We start from the raw sequence: 20670 nt of genomic DNA, 5'->3' as shown, positions 1-20670 counted from the left end.
TATTTTTTAACTAATCAAGACAAAGCACAGCATTTAAGATGGAATATTTGCATTAAAAGCAGACAATTCAGAATTATAAATACTGTTGAGTCTGAAATTATGATTGTTAATCTTTCCTCATATAACAATGTTCTTCTGACACAAACTGTAAATCATTCCTTTTCTTGCAGTAGATGAAGCCATCACACAGAATGATCAATTATAAACCTGAATACAATTAACAAGGTGAACTTCCTTTACTTTTAGTGCAGAAGGGTAACACTGATGGTATAATACCGATGTTAATGCATTTCTTGTGACTGAAATTCAGTCTGTACTCAGTAATTCACTCATTCCTGTGGTCAGCACAGGCAGCAGCTCTCTTGGATCCTATTTCCCTCTCTGCAAGTGCACTGTACATGCATGACACCAGCAGGTTACACAGCTTGCCTAGTGCATATTTCTGAAAACACAGATTGCAGGTAGGTCCCAAACTCTCCATGAACACATTCTTTTTGGATCCTCTCTTACATGTCTATAAATTAAGCGCATTAGACTGAGAATTTTATATATATATACATTTTTTTTATATTTATGTATTTATACATTTAGGAATTACCAATAACTGAAATCCTGTTTCAAAAGGGCATGTCAATCTACTATAAAAAAGAACCAGAAAATATAATTCAGTTTCTTCATTTCTTTATCAATTACAGGAAGGTGAGATGTGTGCTTTGCAATCCGCAATTTAAACACAGGTGGGAAATCATTTAAAAATAAAATTCTGTATAATTAATTTTTGTTCTCCTATAGAGATGAGATAGACATTAGCAAGTAATTGAACACTTCTACTAACTCTCTCCACGCCTCTCAGCATCTTTAGGCACCGGGATTTAACTACTGTTTGTCCCATGGTAGTGTGCAGATACGTTCCCAATTCAACAGAATCTCCTATTTATCTATGTTGGAGTATAAACCCAAAATAACCACTTCCAGTGCAAAACTGTATTTACCAAAGTGCAGCTAAGAAAAGTTTTGTTGAAGTTTTACACTAGTGCTGCTATTAACCTCTTTAAGAGTCCTACTGATCTTCCACAACAGGGATATTCTGGATGCTCAGGATGCTCAGGCTGTCTCATTGCCAAAATATAACAGCAATCAGTTTGCTGATCAAGATAATGCCTTCAAGGAAGTCTGTTATAGGATGTGAAAAGCAGCAGTCCCAGTACGCAATCCCTTTACAAACTATAGGAGATGACTACAAAACTTTTCATTGACACCGATCTCATTTTTCTCAATAGTTTTCTGAAGACTTACCACAAACCATCTGTGCAAGACACATTTAAAAATACTTGCAAGATGAAACACATCTGAAACTTCAATTTAAATTAAAACAGGCAAACAAACAATTTATCATCATCTGTCTCATTTGGGGGGGCAAAATTTTCTCTTTTCCACTTTAAAATAAACAAACAAACAACAACAAAACCTGGTAATGATGTACACTGGACTCACAACTCCCCTCGGGACAGAACAACTCAGTTTTGCATTCAGAAGTATAAAGGCAATTTTTCCTCTTAAGTCTGTAAGCCAACTGAGGTTTGCATATTTGTTCCTACCACTGTGCCACCACTGCAGCTTAGAACCTCTCCATTGCTCCATGACCAACACACCACTCAATATGCTACCAAAGCCCACAGTCAATCTGCCTTGCTTTCTCAGGGGGCTTTTACACCAGTGACAGCACAGACATGTATGCCATAAAGGGGATATCTTCCTTGAGGAGGCCCTCCACTGCTCCCAGCTGCACCTTACAGCTGCCATTTTAATTCCTTTTAGATGAGAACCTGCCCCAAACCACCAGCTCTCCATCTACAAACTCTGTGCTTCCAATGATACCCTCTGAAAGTATGCTGCAAAAAACACACTTTTGGAATTCTTGTTCATTTTTTCTTTTTGCTTTTGCAACCATGTGGTGTGACTTGTTTTCTATCGAAATTACAAGAGCTAATAACAGTGATATTCAAAGACAAGGTCATACACCTTCCAGAGAAAGAAAGTAATGCTGTTTACTAGTAATGTGACAGATTAAGTCCCAATATGTTGTGCAGAATCACAACTGTTAGTAATTATGGCCACAGAATTTAGTACAGGCTCTGATGTATATCACATAGCCACAGCAATAGTCCTGGAAAATCTATTTTATGGGCCATCAAGCTGTCCTGGGGTAGAAGAGAACCAATTTATCTACCAGAAAGCTTGGAGTATGATTAATGGAGGGAATGTACATAATTAAGATAGACACAGAAGACCCAAACAAACTTGCATTAAATGCTTCCCAATAAAAGATAAAGGAAGTTAAAAACAATTTTAAAAGGATTTGGAATTCCATCTTTTTAATATTACAGTATAATATTTTTAGAGAAATAATCCTGGCACAGCTATAGCCAACTGAGCTGAAAGTCACAGGGTCTGATGTTGACTTCAGTTATCCTTGTAAAAATCAGTGTAAGACCATAACTGTAGATGAAGTTCATTTGAATCCACAGTGTAGGTGACTAAGCAGAGTAATTGGCCCACTTTTTTTTTTTCCCTGTGAAATATAGTATCTATTTGAATAGCAGTTATTTTCTCTAAAATAGTCTTTTTGTGTAATCACACTCTTTTTCTCACTATTTAGTATTCTACTGGAAGTTAACTACTGAGCTCTGCTAAATGACTGCAAATGGTGTGCAGAAAAATCTTTTCTACCAAGGTCACAAAAACACAATCCAAAACATTTATTGGAGAAATACAACTTCACATGCTTGGAGCAAAAAGCAAAGTACATCAGAAAGGAGATGATGCCACTGGGGCTGCTGAAGCCCAGCAGGGTGAGGTGATGTTGTAAGGGAGCGGGCACTGAGCAGTGCAGGAGGAGACATGGGTGAAGCAGAGAGTAAAAAGCAGGTAAGGGAGGAAAGTGGCAAAGGGAGTAATAGACAAGGGACAGATGGGTAGGTGTGAGAAATGAGCTGGTATTTTATTTGAAAAATTACAGATCTGACCATCCCTCCATTTGTCTTCTTTTTAGAGAGAGATGAAAGTTTAGGATTGAAATGTTCTTTCTGGAGAAACAAAGTATTTGCTATGAAGTTGCCTAAGCTTTTATATTTTTTCAAGAGCAACAAAATACTTTTGTCAGTCAATCCAAGTGATTATTTTGCCTTTCAAGCATTCAGAAGACCCATCCTCCACAATATTTTTTTGCATAGCATTAATAAATAAAACATCCACACACTGCCCATTACTGCAGAAAAAATCTTGTATGTAATTCATGAGAGAAGAAAGAAAAGAAAGAATCATTGATTGTGCGTTTCCCTAGGATTTTTTTTTTATTATTGTTATTTTTGGCTTTCCAAGAAGATGCTGCTCTTCCTCTTCCCCTTCAGTACAGAATCCTAGTTCCACTAGATTTGCCTATAGCTTATTCTGGGATGAGCTTCCCACCGGCATTTTAAGTACCAGTCAGCACTCCAATACAATGATGTGATGATGTGAATGGCAACACAAGCACTCAGAAAACATCACAACTGAAGTACAACAGCAATTCCTCTGTGGCTGGAGTCAGATGTGCATCAGAGATGCACCAGCACAGCCCAGGTGAACTGCAAAGCAGGACACAGCATCTGCTGTGTCATCTCATAAAGACCTAAAAGAGAAAAGACCAGCTGAGAGCATGGTATTGGCACCTTCTCCCCAGCCAGAAAAGTTGCCTTTCTCTGAAAATAGGAAAATACAGTACAATTTCTCCTCCTTTCCATAAGTGGCTGTTGTAACAGGGACAGCTCAGGACAGGGACACAGAGTCACAGAACTGTAGGACCACTGGAGATCAGCTAATACAATCCTCAGCTAAAGCAGGTTCCCTACAGTAGGGTTGAGTCCTGCAGGAAAGCCTAAAGGGGTGGGGAACAACCCAGGCCCACCAAACCCCTGCTGCCCTCTGTTTCCATGGTTCTCATGCTACAAGCTCCCAAAATCTGTCCCTTGTTAACCTCTCCAAATGTTGGAAAATAGAATTCACAAGAACTCCTCCATCACTATCAAAAAATTGATATTTTTTTAAAGAAAGTAAAACCATTTTTGTTTAATCCCCCATAGTCAAAATAGCAATATTTAAACGTATTGTTGTCAGGGGATCCAGGGGAGTATCTTCATCTTGCCTCTCGCCAGGAACAACTTATAGTTTGATCTAACTGGTTACTTTGACATAGCTCCTTTAGCCATCACGTCTTTCTATTCCTCTAGTAGCACAGATTTAGCATTTCAGGCTAAGTACATATGTTGGCTAAGAACATAATCCTCAGATCTGGGTATAGAAGCTCATGGTAAGAGGATGGCTCTGCATACAAATTGAATACACTGAGATACAGGAGGAAAAAAAAAGCTAAAACACGAAACCCAATATGCATATTGTGAAGGCCTTCTGGTATTAGAAGAAACCATCAGTTATCTAGTTTGACATCTTTAGAAATAGAGGGACTAGAGGGGGAAAAGAAGGAGAGAGAAAAAAATTGATATGACCTTTAGTCCGATACACCAAGTAAAGACTTTAGATAAACACTTGCAGAGGAGGAATATGCCAATATGCAAAGAGGAAAAGAGATAAATGAGACTAGACCATTTCAGTAGAGAAAAATCTCAGAGCTCCCATTTATCAGCCATTTCTGACAGCATGGAGATGGATTTATCATGGGGCAGAAGGGGACACACTCTATTAGGCTTCTTAACATAGCACATACATTCTTGGGTGTGGGATGCAGACGTCTCTCTGCAGTCCATCTGCTTCCCCTCTTCCTGACTGAGGCTCAGCTCCTAATGCAAAAGACTTCTCAGTATCACTGCAGAAATTCACACTGGGCATCCAGCAATCGCCAGTCATCTGTTGTATAGAACTGCAGGAATAGGGGGTAGCATTTCCAGACAAAACTACAAAGGATCAACTCTAGGCACGGTCTGACACCATTAGACTTTGTCCTTGCAAGCTGCAAAAGACACAGAGAAACAACCCACTGTGGAACTACAGAGTACATGTGAAAGCCCTGCATCCACCTGACATGCAGTTGCATATCCGTGTTTCTAATTCTTTATTCATTTTCCAAAGCATTAGTAATCAGCTGAAGTTGTGCATTTAAATTGCTCTACAGGTGGGGAGCTCTGAATCCCATCAATCTGCAGCCCCTTTCCCACACACCCATAGATCTGCTGGGTATATGTCATGCAGCCTCAGGCTCTTTTTCCTGCTCATCATGCTCCCCGTGCAGAGGGCTCAGAGATTGCTGCAGCTAAATTGAGCTTTGAAGAGATCTGGGATTAGAGAACCAAACTTTCTGAACTCATAGTCTGAGCACAGCTGATCCGCTCTGGGCCATGCATGACATCTTGAAATCCCTTCTAACCATTTCTCTTATGCTAAATATAAAAGAGGTGCAGAGGTTTTTCTTCTTACTATAAACTCATCTCATTCCATGTAAGCTCTGTTCCACACGATATCTTCACACTTTCCGCTGACACTTCCATTTCACAAGTGGCAAGCACATTCCACAGAATTCTCTCATTCTTCCCAAAATAAATTAAATCTGGCATTGTGGGGTCTTCAGGGAAAAAGCATCATTTTGCCTATCTAACAGATGACATAAGTTGGGTTGTGGGTTTGGTTTGTTTGTTTTTTTTTTTGGAGGTGGGGGGGAAAGGGAGGACTGTAAGATATGACATCATGTTATTCACTTGAAGATCTGCCTTTTTTGAAGTTAAAAGCAGAAAGCCTTTTTTTGTGGTGATTCTGTTTAGAAATTGGGAGTCACAGAACTGACCTGAAGAAAACAAGGACCGCAGAACAGGACAAGAAGGTACTTTATTTTGCAAGGAGACTTTTATTTTTGTGGGAGTTTGATTTAGATTTTGGTTATTTTTTATCTACATTGTACAGAATAAAGGAATCTTCATACTAGCACAGACATGCAAGCATATGAAATCATGACCTAATATAATTTAAGGCAGAATCTGTGAAAACACTAATGAATCACCAAACACATCCTCCCCTCTGACATTACAAATCATCAGTAATAAAATGCCAGTGTGACACAGAGTCAGGCAGCAGAAGCTGTAATTACAGTCCAGAGTAACAGTTCCTTTGGAGCTCATTAACTGTATTGAGTACCTTAAATCTTGTATTGAATTTAGGAGCAGTAGTTCAGTTATCAATACAAAAAGTGCTAAGAGGATTTCCAGACCATATTCCACATGTTCCCTCTAGATATATATTATTCCACCTTGATTTTTAAAAATTTCTTTAACTGCATGTTTTGGTGGCTGATTTCTTTGCTTCACTACTAAGCCAGTTGGGACGGAGAGGCCAGCCCTGCCCCAACGCCTTTAATTCACATCACTGAAAAGTACATCTAGAGTAAAGGTTTCAATGGTTTTCTGTAGACCAAAGACCTGAATTTGTAAAACATTAGAAATGATGGTCCTTCTCCCAGAAATGTAAGTCAGAGGAAGGAAAAAGGAAAAGAAATGAAACTCTCAGCAAAAAGTCCTTGAGAAACATGAACACGTGAAACGAATTGTGCAGTGATGGCGGATACCTGCCTGACTCTGCAGAAAGTTTAAATGATAATTAAGGCACATTCTAACAATGGCAGCACTAAGAATTTTATCCTTGATGTTATATTTAAAACTCAAGCTCCAAGGGGCGAGACGATGCAAGAAAACAGCAGACTTCAGCAAAAAGGCATGTAACTGTAACCAAGGGCTTCACATTCTACAAAGAAAGATAGCCTAAGATGAATTTTTTAAATGACTTAAAAAATATATTAGAAGACAAGTTAATAGAAAAGTTTCATGTTCTTTCAAACCCCAATTCATTATTTTTAAAAAGGTTTAATTGACTGTCATTCATTTCATTTGGAGGCCTTGGAAGATGTCCAGAGGTGGTGCGATCTCTGTCCATGGTGATATTCAAAACTCATCTGACACAGCTCTGAGCCCCCAACATCCTGTCCCTGTCTTGAGCTGGGCCTTGGTCTCCAGCCATCTCTTCCAGCCTGAATTACTCCTAGGTTCCAAGCAAATTCACTTCTCCCTGCATCCTCAAATGCCACAGCATCACTGCTCTATACTGCGGCATCTAACCAAGAAAACAATTCCGAATAATCCATTTTTTTTCAGCTGGCCCATTGCAGGCCCTCCCACCTACAGGGCAGGGGTAAGAACATCATTGTTACCATCAACTTAAAGCCAACTAGAAGACTTCCTTGAGACAACCCAAAAAATAGCCAGGAAAACAAAGATGTCCAGTGATATCCAACCAGACCACTACCAACTTATATAACATAGTTATGACTACTCTCTCACCATTTTTTATAAATACATATATTTAAAAATCATTCCCTACCTCTGACTTTAGCCTTATCCCTACATACTCAGGCAAATCTACATGGCAGATCCTGGCTTTCCTTGCCCTAGACATGACTGCTAGTTGTTGTCTTGGTTGTGCTATGTTATTGATTTTAGACAAAGAAGGTTGTTGAATGGGGAATGTGCATGAGAAAATTAGGTCTTTTCCTATAAGCACCAGATGAAACCTATATACTTTGAAGAACAGCAGGCACAAATGTGTAGATGATGGATTTTCAGCTTAGGAAAACAAATTACATTATTCTAGACATTTCAATGGCAAGATTGATACCAACAGTTACTGCTAATGCTTATCCAGGAATCCTTTAGCTCTCATTTCAGTCATATAACTAGCACTCATAGGGAAAATTCTCTACCTTGAAAAAAAAGTATCAAAGAAAACCAATAATTTAATTAAAACTGTAAACATCTTGATAAAGAAGTCAGTTTGTCTCACAATACATCAGTGACAAACAGCTGATTCTATATAACCACGACAAAGCACCATTACAAAAGCCAAACCGTAAATGGGTCATGTCCTTATTGGAGGTTATCTACTAAACATTTTATTTCTTTTCCAGTTTATCTCCTAACCTCATAATGTTCACAATCATACTTAAATTGAGAATGAAATAATACCATCTGCAACTGTTCTAGCCATGCCAGTTATTCTGGTGAGGCCATAAGGACAGGCAATCTGGCTCTGCTCCAATCTGAATGCTCAGGCACCATGTAATGGACATTTCAAAGTTTGTTTCCTCAACCTGGACCCACTGCTTTCCTGCCTGGCTGATATCTAACACCTGCTGTAGTAACACCTACCAAGAAGAACTGGTATTCGACAGCCAGTCTGTTTTTCCACTGCATGAAAACCCCTTTGTCTCAGAATGAAGCACAACATCTGCCACAGCCAACTGGTCTTCAGTATGCTGCTTTGCAAGAGGCCTCCTGCAACACCCAGGTCATTACAGACTACATAGAAGGGCAGAAAACTAAGTATGTGCAGGAGTCTTAGAAAAAAAGGATGACTTCATATTGAACCTGAGCACACTCAAAACTGTCACTGGTTTTTGGCACCACTTTTAACTCCAGTAGCCTACTAAAGAGACAGGAATTAGCTGTTCTGTTCAGATCCATATTTGAGCATGTATTTGACGGAGAATTTGTTTTCCATTCATCCACATACCCGTGTTATTGTTGCAATGTCAATAAAAGTGGCTATATGCTGAATTTAAACCAAAACTCTTACTTGAGCAGTCCCTGAAAAGAAGACAAAGAGGATAATTATGGCTCTGCATAGGAAGAAAATGCTCTTTTTTTCTGTCTAGTGTTAGTTACATGACTGAATTCTCCTGCAAAGAGAATCCTCTTTCAAGAACAGAAGCATTAAGGTGTGCTCCTCTTACAGTGGCTCCAGCAGCTGTATTAAAACAGACCTTTCAGTGACCCCCTTAGAGAGAGAATCCTATTCAAGATTTATCCAAACTGGAGTTTCAGCTATCAGACTTACAGATTCCAAAACTCAAAATCATCCTATGGCCTGCAGTTTATGCTACTGACACTGAAGTAAGCCCAAGGTCACCAGCATATCACAATTAGCTCTATGCTGCATGTCAAGCTTCATGGTACCACCTGGCAGAGATCGCAGATCTTCCTGCTACAGCTTGATCCAAAGCCCATTTTAAGCGACATAAAGACTTTTATTGATTTTGCTTAGATTTTGGATCTGTTCCCAGAAGCACAGTAGACTCTCTGATAGCTCCCAGCATCCTAAGAATTAGAGGCAAACCGGAAGTTCTGGTTCCAGCTAACAGAGGTCAGTGTTTCACATGAGCCCTAAGGTGAGATCACAACATTGTCATCCATATTCATGACCTGCCTCCGTTTCTCTTAAATGGTAGTGACAGTGTTTGATGCCGCCAAAAAAAACCTGGCAGGGCTTCGGAGACTACGGAGTCTTGAGTTGATTTTCAAAGATAACATTTAAAATTTTTGATTTAACACACTGCTTTGTAATCCCACCGGAAAGGAATTTTAGACCAGTGAGCATTTTTAAATACACTTAAGTACTCACTATTGTATCCGTTTATTCTTCAGAAAACGTCATCATATTTCATGCTGTATGTAATAACTGCTAGTTAATTATGTAAAATCCCATCCCATCTGCTCTTATTCCTTCACACAGCAAAATTAGAGGGCTGGATTCTGCAGCCATTACTCACAGAAAGAGAGGCATTGATTTAATGGACTTCCCTGAAAAGGGATTACAATATAGTATCCTCCACTATTGATTTTGTGACATCATAATCTTTTCCTCGGAAGCAGACGCTGATGACTCAAGATAATATCAGTACAAGATTAGGCAGTAGCAGCTGAGTTAGAGAAAGAAAATTATTGAACGACAAACCTACTGATTTACCACAAGTAGGCAGCAATAAATTATTAGCTATGTTCTCTGTTTTGAATAGAAGTTGACTTAAAAACAAAAAGTTCAAGTGATGTTCCTCTCTTTCATCTCTTCCCCTTCTTACAGTTATTTCGTTAAACTATTGCAAGCTATAGCATTTTCTGCGAGGGTTAATGGCTTCTCTTTGAAGGGATTAAAGTCACATTGATTATTAATTATTTTTGATGTTTTAAACTGATGTAAATGTCCAGAAGCTCTGATGAGCAACATCCTGTAGAAATCAATACTGAACAGAAACAAAAGAAACAAAAACAACTAAAAAAAAAAAAAAAAAAAAAAAAAAAAGCCATCAACCCTCTCCTCAGCTCCTAAGGGAAGCAATTGTGACTTATTCCTGTTTGGAAGGTATACTGTCCCCTGGAGAATACCAGCAACTGGCATGTATGATAATCACTTCTCGTTTATCTGGAGCATCCTTATTTTGATGTGTCTATCTTTCAGACTTCAGTCAGAGCCTGCAGGTATTTTGCACACAGAACAAAGCGAGGCACAGTACTGCTAAGCAAATAATAAATACATTAATTTCATTGCTGTTGGAAAATATTCATTTTTCTTAAATGTGCCTTTCAGTACTTCAGGAAAATACTAATTAGGATTCCTTCTGTGTTGTTGGTTGTTTTTCTTTTTTTTCCCTACCAATGCTCTCTACTGTTCCTTACCACATTTAAATAGGTTGGGGTTTTTTGTTTGTTTGTTCTTTTTCCTTGAGTTTAAAACTTCTTTTCTGTTTGCAGACAGAATGGGAACTAGATTCTTCCTTCTTGTCTGCTAGGCCAACCATGAACAAAGCCTTTACATATGAAAATGACTTCCATACGAACAAAGAGGAAATGATCCTAAATAGCTGAGGTGTGGATAGCCAACACGTGCCAAACAGCAAATTACACAAAGGCAACAAGAGAACTGGGACATTCCTTGTCTGCTCTGGGGACTCTTCTCAGCCTCAAAGAGCAACTCCTACAGTGCATCTAGTTCAGAAAGAAACGATTGAAAGCTCTTAAAATTGAATGAGTTTCTAAACTGATTGACAACTTAGTGACCAGAAACTACCCCTCTTATCCCAAAGATGTATTCCAAACTCATCATAACTAAATTGGAGACCTGCACGTTTATAGCATGTAATGCAACCATATTTTGTTTAAATCCCGCTGAAATAACCGGAAGACTCATGTCTCATATTCCTAAAGGGTACTGAGGCCCAATCAGTTCAAAATCATAACTGTTATATTATAAGCAACATTATCTGTTTTTCCCCAAAGTTCTTAAAGAATTAATTTGTTCATTTGTTTTCCCCTCAAGAGCTTCCTATTTACCAAATAGCTTCATCACATCTCTGGCTGCCTAAAAACAGCAGAGTTGTTGATTTCTCTTACCTCCATTAAGCTGCTCTGAAGCATTCAACTCCTGTGCTTAAATGGCCCTCTTGGATTTTTCCATCCCAATATCGTTCTCTGCATTCAATCATAGCTCCAATTCCACATATCCTCTACTTATGCCCATGCTGTCACCTCTAGATCAGCATACTGAAAACTGAGTATACTACCTTCCAGCTCTCTTCCCTGTTGCTATCAGTAGTATAATCAATTTGTCCATCACTGATGCTTAGTGTAAAGAGCTTCTTTCTCTAAATCCATGCATCTAATTGAACAAAAATGCAATAATAACTACAGTAATTTGAGAATAGCACATACTACTTTTGCTGTGGTACAACGTGCTATCTTTATGGTGAGCCAGACATGATGCATATCAATTATTTCTGGAACACATTCTCTTAAAAGCCACTGTAATTTCCTAGCATAAGAATGAAGAGGTTCCAGAAATGAAATACTGTGCATCACATTTGGCTTACTGGAAAGACAGAAGTCTTCTTACTTCAGAGTTGCTCCCTCCACTGACTATATTCATTCCAGATTATACAGCATTATGAAAAGCAAGGTAACTTTTCTGTTTCAATTATCTCCCATTCTCTATTCATTTGTTGTACACTGCAGATGTGGCAGTCAGTATATGTTGCTACATCAACTTCAACATCTTTTCAGCTATATATTGATGGAAGCTTAATAGAAAAGATATAATAGCTTTTGTGTGCGTATTAACAAACAACTCTCTTCACTTTCCTTCTGCACTAAATCATCATATCTTCTGGAACTTAGGAGCTTTCAATGGGAAAGACAAAAAGTCCAGCCAGGTCCTGTGTTCGGCTCTGACACTTCAACAGAAGACAGACACCATCTAGTATTTCACCTACTTGCTCAAGGTTAATACTTAGCTTCACTTACGATCCTAATTTCTTTTGCTGTGCTGTACCAAAGCTCTTCAAGAGCATGATGGCTGCAATCCAGTAGAAGATGAAGGATGATGTCTTGCTTAGACTGGCAGCAACTCACTGACTTTGGATGAATCACAGGTGAGACTGTAATTATCACAGAATCACAGAATGGCCCGGGTTGGAAGGGACCTCAAGGATCATGAAGCTCCAACCCCCCTGCCACATGCAGGGACACCAACCTCTGCATTTCATATTAGACCAGGCTGCCCAGGGCCCCATCCAACCTGGCCTTGAAAACTTCCAGGGACGGGGCATCCACAGCCTCTCTGGGCAGCCTGTTCTAGCACCTCACCACTCTCTCTGTAAAGAACTTCCCCCTGATGCCCAACTAAATCTCCCACCCCTCAACTTTAAACCATTTCCCGTCATCCTGCTGTTATCAACACTTTCAAAAAGTTGATTCCCCTCCTGTTTGTAGGCTCCCTTTAGGTACTGAAAGGCTGCAATGAGGTCACCCTGCAGCTTTCTTTTCTCCAGGCTGAACAAGCCCAGCTCCCTCAGCCTGTCTTCGTAGGGGAGGTGCTCCAGTCCCCTGATCATCTTCGTGGCTCTCCTCTGGACCCTCTCCAACAGCTCCCTGTCTTTTTTGTACTGGGGGAGCCACACTTGGACACAGTTCTCCAGATGGGGCCTCACAAGAGCAGAGTAGAGGGGGACAATCACCTCCTTTTCCCTGCTGGCCACCCCTCTTTTGATGGAGCCCAGGATACCACTTGCTTTCCAAAACGCAAGGGCACACTGCTGCCTCATGTTAAGTTTTTCATCTATCAAGACCCCCAGGTCCTTCTCATAGGGCTGCTCTCAAGGACTGCTCCTTCCAGTCTGTATGGATGCCTGGGATTCCTCCGGCCCAATTCCTATGGTGTTCTTGCAGACAGAATCATAGAATCATTTGAAATGGAAGGGACCCTTAAAGGTCATCTAGTCCAACTCCCTTGCAGTGAACAGGGACACCTACAGCTAGATGATGTTGCTCCAACCTGACCTTGAATATGCCCAGGAATGGGGCATCCACCATATTTCTGGGCAACCTGTTCCAGTGCATCACCATCCTTCCATACCGGGAGTTTTCTTCTGAAATTTTCCTCCATCAGATAACTCAGGACTAGACACAGAAGAATGTACAGAAATACACTGGCACCACAGTTCCCTTCTATCACTGTGTATGTAATGTAATTGTCCAGCTTGCCTCTTAGACTTGGAATACCTATTGAGCAGTTGGTCATCCTAGAGCAGCATACTTCTATGTACTGCATTCTGCATAAACATTTTAATTTTAAAACACTTAACATCTAATCAAAGTAGCTTTTCTTTACATTGCAGTCAATTACATTTTACTACAAGAATATTTTAAAACCTTAATAAGGAAAGTCTGATCACTAATTTACTGTAGCATAAGAGTGCTTATGATAATGAAGATGATACATACTTCTCCAGTGGAAAAGATGTATAATTTTAAATACTTAAATATGAAGATAAGTATGATCCTTTTAAATTGTTCAGCAAAAGCATTTATTTCCAAAGCTTATTTTTCTGACATTTATCACTCTGACTCACATGGCCAAGTAATAAAAGCTCCCTTTTCCTGTATTGAAACATCCAGTAAAATTAGTCTCATGATGGGTTTAGACACAAGATTTTGCTGAAGACTCACTCAATCAACAATTATTTCACAATCTGCCTGGATTGCCCTATAGGGTGACATCAGAAAGGCAGATAATAGGTGGACTTCTGAAGTCTAGTCAGCACATTGTCTGTGAGCTCTTTAACAAATGGCCCAAAGGCTGTAGGATAGCTACAGGCAAGTGTTTATTCAGCATGGTTCCTGTCCTAACTCAAATGAGGAATCGCCCCTGGATGTAGCTTCTGACTGAAGTGATGCCATCTAGAAATTGCCTTGTTGATCTCTTGCAGTTTGAGTGTAGGGCTCATAATTCCAGCAGGGTTGAAAGATCTTTTGTTGATTGTCCACTATTACTGTATTGAAGTTAGATAGTTACCAGAGAGTAATGGTAGACTTATTCCACTGCTAGAGTGTGTGCCTGCTATAGTTCCGTAAACATGAGTTGGCACCCAAGCATTCTTATAAATATCTTCGCCTGTTAGAATCATTCTGATGTAGAAATAATCCATAAAATATAACCCATGAAAATAACAAAATGAGAATGTGACTTGTAGGAGGAGTCCTGAGCAAAGGACGATTGATCATTATATATATATACATATATATATATATATACACCTTTTACTGAAATGATTATTTTCTCTCCTATATAATCTGTAGAGACCAAATTTTTTTTTTTTTTAACCTCTGTAGCTTATCTGATTCCATCCCATCATGACAATCTTACATTAGTCTTCCAAAGAGAAACAGAATGGTGACATAATTGCTTACTTTGTCACTGCTAGGACACAGTAATGAGGAAGAACATACCTATTTTCTCAACAAGAACTTCAGTCAGCATTTCTAAAGAGGTAAGAGATTCTAGAAGGACTCCAAACCAAATGTTTTAAGTGTCTATTTCTTTTCTGCCTAGGAGAAACCAGTGATGAAGCACAGGGGATCTTGCCTGTGAAACCATCCTCTCTTAAAACAAGTTTCTCAGTGAGAAAAAGACAGTGTCCTGGTGGTATCATCTTTGTTTCAGATTATTAACATTAGATGCAAATATTCTTAAAAATTACACTAATTGAAACAAATTTCCTTTGTCTGGTAAGGTTGTGCTGAGTATGTTCACAGTGCCTGGGTCCCTTTGCGTGTTTTCATCCATGCAAATCTGAATTTAAACCTCACGAAAACACCAAACTCCATGCATTGATGTAGTAGTGGACAAAAATGTTCCATTCGACATTAAAATTGTTCTTGCTAGTAGAAAGACCAGAATGTATTGCTGCCTTGCACACAAAGCCTCAATAGCATAAAAAGACCCCATACAAGACCTCAATCTCCTGAAAATGAAATCTGTTTTTTTTCCTTTGCACTTCTAGGTAATTTTCCTGAACACTGTCATCCCTTCCACTCAGTTCATACATAGACAACCAGATTTCTCATTGTTTTCCTAGCATAAGCATTGGTCAGATCCTCTTGAAGGTGTAACAGATTGATAATGTGTCAGCATCAGGTTTGGCAGATTTAAGAAGTTTTTGTCACCTGCTTAGCTCTACTTGTCCCATACACATAACACAGCAAGAAAACACAAAACCACCCAGCTGCAAGCTACTACAATGTGAGATATCTGACCTACTAGTCACAAAATCCAGGACAGACCTTCAACTAGTTGAAAGTTAGTATAGATATGGCTATGGGAAGCCTGGTGGGTTGCAGTTAGAAAAGATGGGAAAGGTAGTGTCAGCCACTGCAAATGTGTCTGTTTTTTATTTTTATTTGTTCAGCTGAAGTACAGCTTTTCCACTCAGATGTGATCACCCATGCTTTTGTCACATCAGATGAAAAAAATACTAAGCAAGCTGCTAGAGGCTATGCCTCCCAGCCATTCACACACTGAAGCAATGGAGAATGCTATACCTATGAAAAATGGCAATGTTTTAGGTCAGAAAGAGATTCCTACAGCAGGAGGCTTGGAAGCTTTTTGTTGAAGCAAGATGCAATTCTGTTCCTCTTCCAAGAACTGTAAATATATATTAATATCTGAGTTCACACACAATGTCTTTCTCTTGCTAGTTTCTAAGCTAGCCATTGCATAAAAAAACCACTGAAGAATGACAGAAGTTCAAGATCACATTGCTCTATTTCCTATTTCCTAAAAAGATTATGATACTGCCCTGAAGCACAAAGTAATGCTCAGATAGAGCTGCGAATGAAAGAACTAAATATTGCTAGCCCAGAGACAACAATATCAGGTACATGAGCGTGCAGTGGGCAGCATCACTGTTTGATCCCCTCCTTGGCACTGACCACTTCAGCAGCAACAGATAGTGTCAGGGCTTGAAAGAATTTGGCACCATTTCTTTACATCACGAAATATAGCATGGAAAGGAAGAGAAAATGTGCTTTGAGCTGTTTTATCACTGTGCAAAGCTTGCTGATGGTTTTATAAATTGCCAGATGGGCATCAAGGCCACACTGAGCAGATACAAGTTAGCAAGTGACATTTGGGCTGCTAATGCTGAAACAGCAAGCACACGGGCATCAGAGTCATCAGTTCAATGCAGCTGCTTTCCCAACAAGATTAAATTGCTGTCTCACCTGGAAGCTAACAACTCAAGGCTGGATGATTTTAGTAGTTCTTCAACAAGTTACCATAACTGAACAGCACAGAGCAAGGGAAATGCCTTGTTTTGAAATTAATTACCTTCAGTTATTAGTCATTGCAAGAAAAAAGAAATGTGTAGGCATCCAACAAAAATCACAGTTCAGTCACACATAGCATTGCTGATGTGCCCCTGTCTTCAGCTACAGTTTCACCTCTCACACTATAGAATTCTGCCAGTACCCATCATTATTTTCCTGCAGCTTTTGTTGCCATTCCAGTTCTGGGATTTCTCAAGCAACATACCCAAGGGCACGTCTGAGTTTTATCTGGCTCTGAAGTGATGGTCACCTTCCAACAGGAAAAAAACCCATGGCCTTGGCTGCCTTCAAATCTTTACCCCATTTCTTTAGATCTATTTCTATAGAATCATAGAATGGCCTGGGTTGAAAAGGACCACAATGATCACATAGTTTCAAACCCCTGCTATGTGCAGGGTCACCAACCACTAGACCAGGCTGCCCAGATCCACATTCAGCCTGGCCTTGAATGCCTCCAGGGATGGGGCCATAGGTATTAGCATCTTATAGATTTGAACTACCTATATCCTGTCTCGCCTTACCACAGTAATTAAAACAGCTGCTTAAAGCTGTATGTTCACTTCTACACTAGGAACAGAAGTGAAACAGGAATTAACTGCAACCCCTTCAGCTAAGTACAGGAAAAAGAAAAAAAAAAAGAATTCAAAATATCATGAAATTTTGAAGAATGAAGTTCTGTCAGTATATTAACATTTTATCCTGCATAAATGTACATTTCAGCAGTTATGAAAATGAGACAGCTGACGACTGAGTATGCGAACAGATGCTGTGAACGCTTCCCCTTTAGTACTTCTGTCAATGCAATGTCAGTGCTGGAAGTGACTCCGCTGCCGTTCCAGGATACAATTCTGCAAAATCCCATTCACACGGGGAGCCCTGCTCATTTCTATGGAACACTTCCATTTGTGAAGATCTCAAGAGTTCCTTAGTTGCCAGTGACAAATACACAGCAAAGTTTTCAGTACTGCGGAATATTGCGGTTTAGGGCACTGGCATTTACAATCGGTGCTATTTGCCCAGGCAGAGCGCGTGTTTTCTTTTAGAAGTTGCACGAAGCACATTAAATACGACTGGGGAACCATTAAAGCAACAAACGCATAACGATAAAAAACGCCACACCAAGCCACGCTCGCGGCATTACGCTGAACTTTGAAAGATTCAGCCACCGGGAGGACAGAACCGCACCGAGCTGGAAGCAATGTCAAATTCTGCAACGGCGAAGCGACACGCGGCTCCCCCCCGCCCGCCTTTGTTAGCGGCAGCTCCGGGGGAAGCCGGCAGGAGCCGGGCCGGCCGCGGTGGGCGCGGCGGCAGGTGTCGGCCCGCGGTGCTGAAGGACAGCGCGGGGCTCCCGGCGCGGCGCTCCCACTGCACCGCGTAACTTCGGGCACGACGGACGATGGGGGAACGGCGCCTCCCCGGCACTTGTGGGTGTGGGGCGCAGCGGCCCCGCCTCCGTCCCCCTCGCAGCGGGAGCACAAAGCGGGGGCAGCCGAAACCGGCGGTGAGCCTTCGCCTCCGGGGCGCAGCCGAGCAGACAAAGGCGGCCCCGCGCCCGCGGGGCGCGCAGTCCTCCCCTTCCCCGCACTTACCTTTAGCAGCACAAAGAGCCAGAGCAGGCAGGAGCGGGCCCCCGGTCCACCCCGGGATCCCCGCCGGCGGCGGTCGGGCATCGGGGAGCGCGGTGGCCGCGGCCCGCGGGAGCGGCCGGGCGGGGGGGGGCTGCGGCTCCTCTGCCCCCCGGCCCCTCGCAGCTGTACCTCGCCTCCCTCCGCCCGGCTCCGAGCCGTGCCCGGCAATGGCGAATTGCGGCAGCATCAGGCGGCCGGCGGTAGCGCCGACCTCCCCGCCGAGCCGCGCATCCTGCCGCCCCCCGCCCTTTTATTTGGGATTTACGGCGGGGGGAGGAGGAGGAGGAGGAGGAGAAGAAAGAGGAGGCGGCGGCGGCGGCGGCGGGGTGGGTGTCTCCGCTCACAGGAGTTTCGGCGATCTCGCCGCTGCACGGGAAAAGAAGGGGTGGGGAGAGCCGCCACGGGCGCCGGCAGCGCGGTGTGCCTACAGGAGTGGCCACTGCACCCCGAGCCCCGAGGGCTGACAGCCCGTAGCCGCCGCCCCGCGCCTCTCCCCCGACACCTCCTCTCCCCGGGCGCAGGAGGAGGCAAAGCGCAGCCCCGGCCCCCCGCCGTTGTTTTCCTATAACCTCCCCCGCAACGCGCCTGCGGGGGACAAATGCCTCGTGAGCAGGCAAAGAACGATCAGTCACCGGCTCCGGGCAAGCCCGGCCCCGCAAGGGGCTCCGGGAGCCACTGTCACCAGTGAGCACAGGGCTGGGAAACGAGAAGCTCAGAGTGTAGCTCTAAGCCTGCGAGGGGTGGAGAAGTAAGAGCTCATCCTATTTCACCAGCTACTCAGGACCAGCGATTGTAAGCGTACACGGAGAAAGGTGAAACTACACCCCACATAACCTGCTGACTGGTGCTCAAGACTGTAACTATGAAGATGGGCAGCTGCTCCTCTTTGTTTTGTTTAATCTGATGTCACCAGGAATAACAAAAACAAATAACCCTCCCACCACCACCACCAGTGCAGAAATGGTTTGCTCAAAACTAAGACCCCACGACCACATCTTTTTGTCACTGGCCGCTCTTTCAGTCTCACCAAAATAAATTTCAGTGCATCTGAGAGTGTGGCAACCAGTACTGATCTGAGCAAAATAAGATCATACGTGTTCTGGGGCTGTATCAGAGGCATTAAACTTCAGAGCAAATTCAGAACCAGGTGAGTTTCCATTACTTGGAGCACTAGGCCACCACATTACTTTTGCTTAACACATACACAAAGAAGAAAAGTAATGGCTGAATGAGAATAGTTTTAGTGTGTCCAAAATTTCTAAGTCATTTAGGCAAGGTGTACATTACTACCTTCTTGTGGGAATGTCCTTTAAGCTGATCAAAAAAATTGCTCTCTAACAGCATTGGTAAATCAGATGATAATGATTTGGTTTCTATGTGGCCCATTTTTTATTTTTGTGTAATAAGGATCTTCAGTCAACAGAAGCTGGATTTCAAAGTGGTCAAAGTCAGAGAGAGACGCGCTTATTTTCTACTGAAATGGACCCTCAAGCAGTAATTTGTCACACTTGATGAGGATTAATCCAGAAAATGAAGGAGAAATTTGGGTCCTGGGTAGATATTGGCACACAGCCCAAATTTACAGCTCCAGAAAGAATATGCTATTCATATCTTCATTTACAAGAAGCCAGGGACAGAAAAAAGACCTTCTCAATGCCAGCAGTGAAGGACACAGACCTCTCTTGGGCAGCTATCATCCTGCTGGTATTTTTAATATTATCTCAAATTGGTATGCAAGAGGTTAACCATGGATAAATTCCCCTTCAGTGCACACAGGTTTAGGAAGAAGAGAGGTTGTCTGAAAGACAGGGGAGTGAATTTCTTTAGGAAATTAAGATTGTCATTAGTACTTAAGAGCCATGGATTGAATTTTAGTAAACAAAAATTTCCTAGCCAAAGTAAAATAAGTTTTGACATTCTGCTCCAATTAGAGAATTCAGAGGCTAAAATGATGATGGCTTAAACAAGATTAAAGACTAAAGATATTAAAAAAGCAAAAATACATATATTGAATTTTAGTAGGGTATTGGAGTCTCAGAAATATCTGAATCAAAGAGTTAAAGTGAACAATAGCTGAAAGAAATGACAAATGTTTCTGGAAAGAAACCTTTGATAAAGGGCTGAGGTGCTTAAACCTTCAGATCTGGCTACAGCAGTACAGAGATACGCAACCAAGAGAATGCAAGAACAGCATCCATTTTAGATTCTGGGGACCTAGTGTTACCCAAACTTTAAAGAAGTTCCCAGTGCTCTGTAAAATTCAAGTAATACTGCCAATGGAAAAACATCCTTCAGAAAATAATTGTCTTCTTTTAGAAAAAAGAAAAAAAGAATATGTATATTTATTTACATATATATAAAAGAAAAAATAATATACTTTCTTATATATATTTTCTATATATATATTTCCAGCAACTGAGGTCAAGATTGTGCTAGACAGGGGTAGTAGAAGTGTTCCTGCCAAGGGAAGCCGAATAGAGAAAGGTGATGCAACCTGAGGAAAGCTAACAAGC

The 20670-nt window shown here is 41.4% G+C and overlaps 1 protein-coding gene across 1 annotated transcript in view; it reads right to left on the bottom strand.

Annotated features, from left to right (window-relative positions):
* Positions 1 to 18344, bottom strand: part of PTPRO (protein tyrosine phosphatase receptor type O) — a 151846-nt gene extending 133502 nt beyond the window's left edge. The window contains 3 exon segments of the mRNA XM_042837884.1: positions 18119 to 18178; positions 18181 to 18237; positions 18240 to 18344. Coding sequence (XP_042693818.1) covers positions 18119 to 18178; positions 18181 to 18237; positions 18240 to 18344 — 222 coding nt within the window.
* Positions 18345 to 20670: the final 2326 nt, after the last annotated feature.

The sequence above is a fragment of the Centrocercus urophasianus genome, unplaced genomic scaffold, assembly GCF_019232065.1.
Source record: "Centrocercus urophasianus isolate 14NV4802_14NV808 unplaced genomic scaffold, USGS_Curo_1.0 seq_73, whole genome shotgun sequence".
NCBI lineage: Eukaryota > Metazoa > Chordata > Aves > Galliformes > Phasianidae > Centrocercus > Centrocercus urophasianus.
The sequence above is the reverse complement of the archived record's forward strand: the minus strand, read 5'-3'. Positions and strand labels throughout refer to the sequence as shown.